The 12,156-nt window shown below is 41.1% G+C and overlaps 2 protein-coding genes across 2 annotated transcripts in view; one reads left to right on the top strand and one right to left on the bottom strand.

Annotated features, from left to right (window-relative positions):
- The window catches only part of MARCHF8 (membrane associated ring-CH-type finger 8), a 169,378-nt gene that overhangs the window by 9,803 nt on the left and 147,419 nt on the right, over positions 1-12,156 (top strand). The window lies entirely within an intron of this gene.
- On the bottom strand, positions 1,893-8,758 carry LOC128469489 (beta-microseminoprotein-like). Its single transcript, XM_053451329.1, has 4 exons — positions 8,633-8,758; positions 5,554-5,677; positions 3,985-4,087; positions 1,893-2,098 (listed from the first exon to the last, which is right to left on the bottom strand). Exons 1-4 carry the CDS (start codon positions 8,633-8,635, stop codon positions 1,972-1,974), a joined length of 357 nt encoding a protein of 118 aa, XP_053307304.1. The 5' UTR covers positions 8,636-8,758; the 3' UTR covers positions 1,893-1,971.

Here is a 12,156-nt window from a genome sequence, read left to right on the forward strand (position 1 = left end):
GACCATTTAAAACTTTCTGTCATTCTAGATATATTATTATTATTTATTGTTTCATATAGCGCCATCAAATTCCGTAGCGCTGTACAATGGGTGGACAGGACATAACAAGTAGTATGTAACATAACAATTTGACTTACAGAGACAACAGGTGAGGAGGGCCCTGCTCAAATGAGCTTACAATCTAGAGAGGTATAGTATTGAACTACTCCAAGACTTCTTTGCTCTCACACACATTAACACCAGCAATGTAGTGTTTCTTTGTTAGATATGTTATTGTGCCACTGGCTTATCCACTGAGGAAGGCGCAAAATAGCCATCAGCAATATGAGGAGCCTTGCGTGTCTGCTGGATACAATGTATTTCAATTCAACAGTGTATTGACTGAAGATGGTCCCATCTGAATAAACAATTCGCTAGAAAGTGCTCACCAAAGAATGGTCATAAACACAGAACTTGTTATGTACAAGTTCTGTGTTTATGACCATTCTTTGGTGAGCACTTGCCAGCGAATTGTTTCCGGTGTTCCTGTGAATTGTTTTATTGTTATCCATTGAGGAAGTCAGGATTACTCCGTAACAGCTGTTTTATTCAAGAAATCATGTTGATCACAACCAAAATACAATTTTATTGTGTTTTCCTTAATCATATTTATTGTATCAAAATTATTGCGAATAAATTGTAATTTTATAACCTGCTTTTGGCACTGATACCTGCTGTACCAATAAATGAAATGATGAGGCAATGACAAATAGGGAAGATAATAAAAAAGCAGGGTATCAAAGAGAAGGTGAACGATAAAGGGTGTAATTAGAAAGGGAAGAAATGGACAGATAGGGGAGAGATAATAAGGTAGTCAAGAAATTATGAGAAAAGGGCATTGACAAGCTACTTGGGGACAAAGATGGCACAAGCAGACTGTTCGGGGAACTGACAAGCTGGTGGCAAAAATGGCACATTCAGGCTGTTTGTGGGCAAAGATGGCACAGGCAGCCTGGTTGGGGGCAATGACAAGGTGTTTGGTTGAAAGATGCACAGACAAGCTGTTCTGGGGCTAAAATGGCACTGATAATCTGTCTGGGAGCACTGTGGTTTTAGTTACACCCCTGTTCTCACACTCTCTCTTATACTGTTTCTTCAGTGTCTCCCTACCTTCTCGGCGAATCGCTTTTGAGTCCCTATCTCCTTTCCCACAATTCAGCTTCTGTCAGGTAACAGCTCTGTGAGCAGGCCTCCCGGAGCACTTCCACGAAAGGGCAAGGTTTCTGGGCACTTCCTCTCCCTCAATTGGTGGAAGGGGGAGACACTGAATCTGTGGCTCCAGGAGGCCTGGTTCACAGAGCTGTTACAAGGGAGAAGCGGACATAGAAAGAAGACATAAGAACAAGAGAAAAGGCGGAGCTGCAGGAAAGGAGACTGGGACATGGAAGTGTTTGGGAGGCGATCATGGATTCAGTTTTTTTTTCCCACCAGGCACTCGCAGCTGATGATTTCCTGGGACAAGTACCGGGACGAGCTCCCAAATCCCAGGACTGTCCCCGGAAAAAAACAAAATAGTTGGCAACTATGAGTCGTGCATCAATAGCATGAATATCAATACCAATACCAAAAGAAGGGTACTCTACAAGACATGCACCTGGCCCTGCCCCAAACTAGAAGCATAACTCATTTAGCCTCAGGAAATGTCCTGGCACTCACTGTCATGCTAGCCTTGGTCTCCATGGGATGCTGATGTACCCTTTTCCGTGGTTGGGTCTGGTTGGGCAGGGACACCTTTTACCTGAGTCTTTAGTATAACAAAACATTTTAGAACACCCTTAATACACTACTATAGTATATGAGTAGCCTTAAAATTCCTGTAATCTAATAGCTTTAGCTAAAAGTTAATTTTTTTTTAAAATACATTTTTAGCATTTGTATTTTGAAGTGTTTGCATTGTGGAACATAAATGCGTAGTATGGTTTCCACTTGTGTTTAAACATATGCATCCACTACACATACTTCCGATGGGTTGTCCTTCTTCACAACTTCGTATGTGCAGGTTTCCCTATGGAAGAGTTTTTTACACAATTCCGTATCATATGCAGATGGTGTCATAAAACTAGAAAATAAAATACTTCAATTAAAATGTTGCTTCATAACATGTATCCATCTTCTTTAGAATATAGCCCTGGGTAGTTTCTGGAGAAAAGAAGGCATATTGATTTCAGGATTTCACGGGACATAATGGAAAATGCTTATGGGGCATCTACACTACAAATCACAGATTTAATAAAAGAAAAAGTAAAAGAAAAACATACTATCATGCTTGCTTAGGCATTTCATCTGAATTCTCTGAAAAGGGTACCCCTGACCCCAAACAGGTCTTATTAGACTTGTGTATTCAAAATTTGGACAAACTTGTTTTGTTAATGAATATTATGTCTGTAAAAATCTCCAATAACAAACAAAATAGCAAAAGTGATGAAATTTTGTTATGAGTCATCTATTCATCGCCATATGTAGCTGCTGTCATTAAAATCCGTTTTGATGCCATTACAAGCCATTTTGGCGCTCCTTGATGAGGTAAACTGGGGAAGGGACTGTATGTTGGTGGATATATGTATGGATATACATATGGGTAGACTGGATGGGCCTACTGGTTCTTATCTGCCGTTACTTTCTATGTTTCTATATCAATGACAGTTAGATAGAAGTAGCAGAAAAAAATTAGTGGTCTCTCATTGATGGTTATGGCTGTGATTGATGGGTCAAACAGCCTATGGGAGTAATTCTTTACTTGTTTTTACTCTGGCCAATCAGCATTTACAAAGGGAAAAGCAAGTATTAGATATATAAGTGTGCTGACGCCATTTTTACTTGACAGTAGCAGCAGTTACAGACTGATAAGAGTTGGAGTGCGAGAATGTTCTGTTCTTGAGTAGAGTTTAGTTGATTAACACACTTACCCTTTTACGCCTCTAGCCAAACCTAGTGTCCTAGTGGACAACACAAACTATTTTGTATTGTCTTTCTATCTTGTTGTATATTATTCTTCATGGATAAATATTGGTTATAAAAATTAGGCCCTGTGCCTCAATGCCCTTCCTTACTCTGGATCGATTCTTGTTTTTGTTTCTAATATGGGAGGGCTTCAGTCTCGGTGCCAGTGCCTGCCCTGTGCCCTGTTGTGCCTCTGCTGCTGCAGCTCAATTTCCTTCATTACTCTGAGGAATAAATATTTGTATAATTTTGGGAGAAATGTAGTCTCTTGTTTGGTGGATCTGGATATGTACCAGTGCCTACCTACTCCCAGTACCTGCTACTACTGCTGTTGCCACTACTGCTGCTTCCTTCCTTACTCTGAGGGATCAATTAATCAAAGTGGTCTGATTTTTGGCAAAATTGAGTCCCATAGAGTGCTGCTTTTGCTGCTGCTGGTGGTCCTCCAGTGCAAAACCAAGTGTGGATCTCTTTCTTTATTTTCAGATGGTGCTGCTGCAGGTGAAAGTTGAGTCCAGAATGTGTCAGGGACCTCCCCTTACAAAAAGGCCCCCTGAATTTTGTCTGAGCAAAATGTTATGAAAGCTGCAAAAACTAAATAAAAATTTTGTACAAAAAGTCTACAGTAAGTTTTTTTTTATTGAAATCCTTTCAAAGATAGTGTTATACTCGGGGTACATGATGTCGTTATTATGCTTCCAACAACTCAATAATTTTAAGAATGTTAAAGCAAACTCTTGAGTAATCTCAAAAAGTTATGTCTGCTAAATGACATAGATGACATAAGAAAGAAATGTAAATGTGCACAATTTATTTAAAAAATTCTCTTTTTATATTGTTTAAGATATAATAAACATTTAGGTTTCTCAGTATTTCCAAATACTGAGAAATGCACACATATGAAGCCAAGCATACAAAAGTAAAGTAAACATTTGACATTGCTTGTATTTTACATATATGTCAAGCCTGGGATATAAGAAAATATTAATTCATGTATACACCCACCTGCTGCAGCATCTCATATTTCCATTAAGGCATTCACACAGGTAGCAATCATGAGTCCACTTTTCTCCATCGTTATGGACTTTGCCATCCACATCTCTGCATTCTAATAAAAAGTCCATAGGTTAACAAACTACAAGATTTACTCTTCTTCAGAACAGAAACAAAGGTTATTCTGAAATTGGAGTTTAAGAATATATAGTGTATTTTAATTACAGCTGCAAAAGGGACCCAATGTGGGCAAAGAGTATGGAAAAACCTGGAGAAAGATAGAGGATTTTTTTTAACACAGGCATGTTAAGGGATTCACATGAAGGCCCCCCTGGACTAAAGAGAAAAGTAGAGCATGACTGCTGGTCGTTGCCTGGTCTAGTTCAGGTAGACTGGGTAAGTAAAATCCTTTTATTGCAGTAACCCACCTCATTCAGTCTTTCAACAGAGAGAACAGCAGACCAGGACGGTCCTGATTTTTTAGGCACTGTCCTGACAAAATTTTACTTCACTGAGCTGCAGAGACTCAGTACGGATTGTGGGAGGGCCACAGATGCTGAAGAGATCAGGGATGGCCCTCAGACAATCTTTACTGAGTCCTCTGCAAAAACCCTCTTCTGCCCTTTTGAGGAAGTGCTCCATGAGGACTTGGTCAGCAGAGCTGGTACAAGAAGAAGAGAACAGAAGAAATAAGACAGAAAAAAGAAGGGAAGAAATGGAGCTGCAGCAAAAAAGACAGGGACTTGGAAGTGGTTGGCAGAGAATGTAGGGAGACAATGAGAGAGAGCGAGAGAGAGAGAGAGAGAGTGAGAGAGCATGTGAGTGAGAGTGTAATAGACCAGTAGTGAGAGAGTGAGTGAGTGAGTGAGTGTGAGAGAACATGAGAGAGTGTGAGAGAAAGTGAATAAGAGAAGAAAAGAGAATAATAGTGAGTGAGAATATGTGAGAGCGAGCAAGTCTAAGAGCATGTGAGTGAGAGAACATGAGTGAGTGAGAGTATGTGAATAAGAATGAGAGCGAAAGTAAGAAAGTGAGGTAGTGTAGAAATATGAGAGAGCATGAGTGAGAATATGAGATAGCGTGAGTGAGAGTGTGTGAGAGAGGCAGGCTCAGTATATAATGATAGGAGATATGCTGTATCATCCTCAGTGACTGGCTTACTCTTTAATGATGGGAGTTATGCTGTGCCATTGTCATTGTGTGGCTCAGTATATATTGATGGGAGTTGTGCAGTGCAACCATCAGTATCTGGATCACTATATAATGATGGGAGTCAAATAAAAGTCAGATTTTTAACTTTTCACCATATTTTTTATAGCAAATTATATGATACGATAAAGAGCCCTTCTTGTCCCGAAAAAAACCCAAAATATAATGTGTGTGGGTGCACTAAATGAGAAAGAAGAAAATTACAGATAGACAGCAAACCCTGCAAAAATGTTAAAACCTTTGTCCCAAAACCTACTACAAGTAATAGCAGAGCCAGCAAAAAAAGGAACCATGTTAGTGGAATACTCTAGGAGACAGGTAGAAGAACATTTTGCTTATTTTGTAATATAGCATATTTTTTTATAGTCTTACCTTTAATAAGAGTTAAATCATTAATATCAAGAGAAGGCTTTGAACCATAGCAATCTGCATTGCACTGCACTGCTAAAAAAACATATACTGCTGTGCAGCATAAAATCACTTTCCAGGAAAAAAACTAAAAGGGAAAAAATGTATGCAATTAGAAAGGTCAGATCTGTAATGAACTGTTAAGATTGGTGTGAGTAAACAAAATCATTGAAATTGTTCATATATTATACCCCCTTAATGACAAAGCCCGTACATGTACAGGCTCAAAATGCATTGTTTTCAATGGGTTTAGGGACCGCTCATTGTCCTTAAGGGGATATAGTTTATATCACTAGTGCTGTATATCCTTTTTTTTTTCAATCATTTTTATTGAAGTTTTGATTTCATAGACTATAGTAACAATAAACTTTTGAGTTGAACAAAATACATTAGAAATGTGTTACAACTGATATTCAATTTCGAATTGATCTCCAATTATTGAATTGGCTCCAGAACATGAAAATAATAAATTAATTAATATTAAAATAAGAATATATTAACTAGATACAATATGAAGAGAAAATACTCCTGACTTAGAAAACAATAACAAAAACAAAAAACACTGGCCTTATTTCTACCATATTGTGAACCAACTATTAATATTACTTGTTAAGTGCATGAAAATGAAAGGGAAAAAGTAAAACTATAATACATAACATTCTTACAGTAGCAAAGACATACATTTATAATTAGATATCCAAACATAACTACACATAGTATATTTATTACTATTAAGTCTAAAAATTGGCCGGTGCGCTGAGAAAACGGAAGACGAATACGAAGAAACGAAGATTCTTTGTTTTGTTCGTTTTTGTCTTCGTGTACGTTTTGCTGCGCCGTGTTTGTTTCTTCGGCATTCGGCTTGAACAACAAAAATGCACTATTCGTGTTCGTTTTCATGTTCGTCCGGATACGAATGCAACAAAATCAACAAAAACAACAAAAACGTGACACCACAAGCAGTGTTCCCTCTAAGCTGTGCGCTTGTGCGCGCGCACGTAGCTTTTTTAGAGAGCGCACATGTCCAAAAATTGTGTGCACAACAGTTTTTCCCCAAAAAAGAAAAAAATAATATTTTTTTGAAACTTTATGCGGCGCAGATATTGTGTGCACAAAATTTTTGCTCTGTGAAACTTTTTGCACAAGAGAAATTTTCTGCGCGCGCCAACTAAGAAAAATTAGATGGAACATTGCCCACAAATACGTCCCCCTCCCCCAGAGAATACCAAAGGGCAACATTGCTACAAATCAGGTGGAGAACGTTAAATGGGTGAAGTCACAGGATTATCCCCCCCCCCAACTCTACCAAACTCCCACCCACCTGGTCAGTCAGGCAAGACAAATAACCGGAGTAAGAAACAACAAAAAACTCTGACATCAAATCAATGATCATTAGCAGTTGTGCACCAAACCAGGATGTGTCACAGAAAGTCGCTTTGATTTGACATTTAATAGGGTACCAATAAAACCGTCCCGTTTTTTCTTTGTGTATCGTCGCATCTAACCAATCCATTCTGAGCAGGTGGAACAATTTATTATGAAATAAAGACGTTGAAGGAGGTTCAGCATGTATCCACTGCTGCAGAATGGCTTTCCTGGCCACAGCCAGAACTGTACACCGGGCCTTATTTTTGCATGGTCAGGGATTACTCCGAGGTGCTGCTGGCTCTATGTGAATTCTGTGGTAGCTATGAATCATGCCTGAAAAAACAAGTTTTCAGGTTTGTGTTGAGAAACGGGGGTGTAGTGGTCCAGCGCGCTTTGCTGGAGACCAGCTGAGGATTTTCTGGTGGAGTACAATTAAATGGCATATATGACATATATCTGGTGCGCAGGGATGCAGGAGGGCAATAAGAACCCTTAAGGGGTGTGGTGGGGCAGGCAAGTTTAGGTGGATCAAACTTGGCAACTAGGGTATTACCTGCAGGTTTTTTGGTTGGTTGATGAATGGTTTTAATGGGAGAGTATTGTGGAAAAACCTTCTTTTGGAAGTTGGACACTAGAGAGTGAAGCCGGGGTTTTTTGCCTTCTTTTGGATCAACAGCAACAAATTAACAGATATAGGAAAGGCTGAACTTGATGGACGCATGTCTTTTTTCAGCCTATGTAACTATGTAACTATGTAACTATGTAGAGTTGGGTTCTCTGGGCTGGTTTGGTTGCAGCTAGTAGTCAAGGTTTGTTGCATAGGTTTTGATGTATATGCATGTTTTTAAGTGCATGTTTTTACATGTCAATAAATGTTGTGATGTATTTATTTTGCAAATTGAAGGGGACAAAGGCATTTGACTATGCACCAGACAAGATAGACACAGAACTTCATGGCAGATGAAAAAGAGGTGTAGCAATTTCTCATTGCTGCTACTATTAAATTTGAACGTATCCATCATCAGCGCGACTAACGGTCATTTTAATATTCTTATATACTAACCCAAAATGGATTTTAAATAAAGTGGTTGTGATTGAATTACAGACTTTGAGCTTTCATTTGAGGATATTTATATCAATTTTGGGTGAACGATTTAGGAATATTATTAGTCTTCATATATACTCCCCACATTTTCAGGGGCTTAAAAGTAATTGTACAATTGACTGAGAAGCTGTTTCATGGCCAAATGTAAGTAAAGCAAAATGATGATAAAATGATATAACTCAGCACTTTGACGTAATTATTAAAGCTATTAAAGAACATCACCTTTAATTAGGTGGGTGGTTATAATGTTACAGTACAGTAGCATGATAATTACAAATCTATAAGATTGCTATAATATATTATTTGTTTAAATAAATGTTTAAATCCATATTACCTAGAATGTAAAACTTATTTTGTGTAAAACATGATCTAAGGCATAAAAACCTCAAAAGGGTACATTTCTCACATATTAGTGTAATATTTTATATTTATACCTTGAGATACATCAATAGCAAAAAATAAATATGTATCATTTCTCAATATAGATTTGTGATACAACCTAAAATATTAGTGTTCAATCAATAACAAAAAGGGCTAATATTTTATCCCAAAATCATAACAATGACTTACCATTTTGTATTGCTTTGCTCTATTGTGTGCCTCCACTTAACAATGATCTTGCAGAATACTGAAGCAGATTTTTTTTGTAGATATGATATTTTAGAAAATATATATATGTCATAAGGTAGATCAGCTTCTGGAGAGTCTGGAATGAAACAAATGTTACTTGTTTTTCTTTATATTTCCAAGTCTATTTGAAGATCCGTGAGTTTAAGGATGTAATTATCATTTTGCCTGAAGAGGGTTAGATCATATTTTTTTGCCGGCATGACTAGCCAAAAATCAAATTTATATAAAGTATTTTTAATATTTAAAGCATTTCAAAATAAAACATGTCTTCCATTAAAAATGCAATGCTTTGTTGAGGGCCACGATCAGAAATCTTGGGGCCCAGTACAGAGTTTAAGCCTCGGCAACCATGCTGCTACCATCAGCCCAGCCCGTGTCCATCCCACTGTCCCACCCATTACCCTGTCCATGTCCTACTCATCACCCTACCTTATGATCCTTCCCTAAGCACCCTTTATGAGAGCAAGGGCAAGCTAAGGGTCGGTGGCACCTGTGTACAGTACACAGACATAACTACCTGGTTTCGGGGTAACCCCGAGAGAGAAGCAAAGACGCTTCTTTTGCGTTTACAGGATAGCTTTAAAATTGCAAATATGAAGTCTCCAGTCTTGCAATAAAATTGGGGATTACTCTAGCCTTGGTGTAGAGTTAATCTAAATTTTATTAAAGACAGGAGACAAATATTTCCCCACCCTGTTTTTTCTCTCCCTTATCCTGCTGTTTACAAAATCAGTTTTTTTTCTATGTTATATGAAATATGTTGATGGTTTCTGCTAAAGCGTTCTTTGTGTTTAGGATCCCCTTAGTACAGGCATGTCCAAACTTTTTCGAAGAGTGCCAGATTTGATGAAGTGAACATGTGCGAGGGCCGGCCATTTTGCCTGACATTTTCTGAACCATTAAAATGAAATGCAAATTAACTATTTTATGCAAAGTTTATTGAAAACGGCATACCACATCTATCCCTTTCTCACTATCTCCCCTCCCTACCCCCCTTCTCACAATCTCCCCTCTCCCTCCCTACCCCCTTCTCACAATCTCCCCTCTCCCTCCCTACCCCCCTTCTCACAATCTCCCCTCTCCCTCCCTACCCCCTTCTCACAATCTCCCCTCTTCCTCCCTACCCCTCCTTCTCACAATCTCCCCTCTTCCTCCCTACCCCTCCTTCTCACAATCTCCCCTCTCCCTCCCTACCCCCTTCTCACAATTTCCCCTCTCCCTCCCTACCCTTCTCACGATCTACCCTCTCCCTCCCTACCCCCTTCTAACGATCTACCCTCTCCCTCCTTACCCCCCTTCTCACGATCTACCCTCTCCCTCCCTCCCTACCCCCCCTTCTCACGATCTACCCACTCCCTCCCTACTCCCCTTTGTAGGTCACTTACCGTCAACTCCTGTGTTGGGAGCGTGAGGCGTTTGTCTCGGGTGCCGGCGCTTCACTGCTGAGTGCCGGCATATGACGTGCATCCGAGACAAACACCTCACGCTTCCAACACTGCACTCTGGGCAGCGCAGAGGCAGGCGGCGGCGGCAGCGGCGAGCAGAGGAGTCCTGGATTTCTGTCAGTCAGGGGGGCCCAAGAGGTGCCGAGCGGTCGTTTTCAGCAACCGCTCGGCACCCCTTGGGCCCCACTGACTGGCAGAACTCCAAGGCCCGGTCGCAGTCGCGACCCCGGTAGTTCCGCCACTGCCTACAATTTCTTCATCAGATGCCCTTGTGGCTGTGTGTGCCGGCGCAGGGAGAAGGAAAGCCCAAATCTAGCGACGTCCGAGATCGCAAGATTTGGGCTTTCCTTCTCCCTGCGCCGGCACACACAGCCACAAGGGCATCTGATGAAGAAATTGTGTAGGGGAGGGCAGGGGCGTACCTAGAGTATTTGGCACCCGGGGCGGATCCTGTATGTGGCACCCCCCCACACACACTTTAAAACTACCTGGCCGAAACTGAATATGACCCCCCCACACACACCATAAAAAAATCTAACACTTTTATTTAAAGTAAGTAACACACCAAAATAGGACAAAACAATTAAATAACAATATATATATATATATATATATATATATATATATAATTGTTAACAGCAATCACATTCCTATCATGCCCAGGCATACCCAGATTCCAGGAGGCACTCGCAGACTTGGCATGATAGGAGTATGATTGCCCTATCTACCCCTTATCGCTCCCTTCTGCCCTATCTACCCCTTCTCACTCCCTTCTCCATATCTACCCCTCCTAACTATCTACCCTCTCCCTCTTTGAAGTTCACTTACCTTTCAGGAGTCCTGCGGTGGGGGTGCAAGGCCTCTGTCTCCCAGCTCTGCCACTGTATGGAACAATATAGAGTGATGGGAGTTATGATGTACTTTAGAGCATAATTATATAATGAAAAATACATTGGAAATGGTACAGCATAACACCCATCACTCTCACACATTTACCAATCCACACGCATACCAATCCACACGCATACCAATCCACACACACGTACCAATCCACACACACATACCAATCCACGCACACATACCAATCCACACACACATACCAATCCACACACATATACTAATTCACACACACACCAATCCACACACACACCAATCCACACACACACACCAATCCACACACATACACCAATCAACACACATACCAATCCACACACATACCAATCCACACACATACACCAATCCACACACATACACCAATCCACACACATACACCAATCCACACATATACACCAATCCACACACATACACCAATCCACACACATACACCAATCCACTCTCACTGTATGCTTTCCTACCTTTCATCTTTTCTCGTTACAGCTCCTTTTCCTGCTCTTCGCTCCTCTTCTTCTTCAGTTCTTCTGTCTTCTTCCGAAGGCACGGGGTTCAGAGGGCACGGACAGCGGTGGGCGCGGCTTCAGTTTTGTGCGCCGGGATCTGACAACAAACCCCGGCGCACAACAGCTGTTGCCGCGCGGATCGCAAGGGATCGGTATCGGAGGTCTTTAACAGACCTCCGGCTCCCTTGAGTGATTTTAAAATCACTCAAGGGAGCCGGTGGTCTGCTAAAGACCTCCGATACCGCTCCCTAGCGAGTCTGCTCCTCCAGCGGCGGACATTACTGTCCGTCTCTGGAGGGGTGCCGGCAAGTTGGCACCCCTCTGATGAGCGGCACCCGGTGCGGACCGCCCCCCGCTAGGTACGCTACTGGGGGATGGTTAGATTTCAACCCTCGTCTACAGTCAAACATGAACCCTGTTTAAAGTTACTGTAGACGAGGGTTGAAATCTAACCCTCCCCTACACAATTTCTTTATCAGATGCCCTTGTGGCTGTGTGTGCCGGCGCAGGGAGAAGGAAAGCCCAAATCTCGCGCTTTCCTTCTCCCTGCGCCGGCTGATGACGCCAAGTCCCGTGGCTCACTTGGGGGCCGTATCAGTCCGGAACGAGGGCCGCAATTGGC

Source organism: Spea bombifrons, chromosome 11, assembly GCF_027358695.1.
Source record: "Spea bombifrons isolate aSpeBom1 chromosome 11, aSpeBom1.2.pri, whole genome shotgun sequence".
In the NCBI taxonomy this organism is placed as follows: domain Eukaryota; kingdom Metazoa; phylum Chordata; class Amphibia; order Anura; family Pelobatidae; genus Spea; species Spea bombifrons.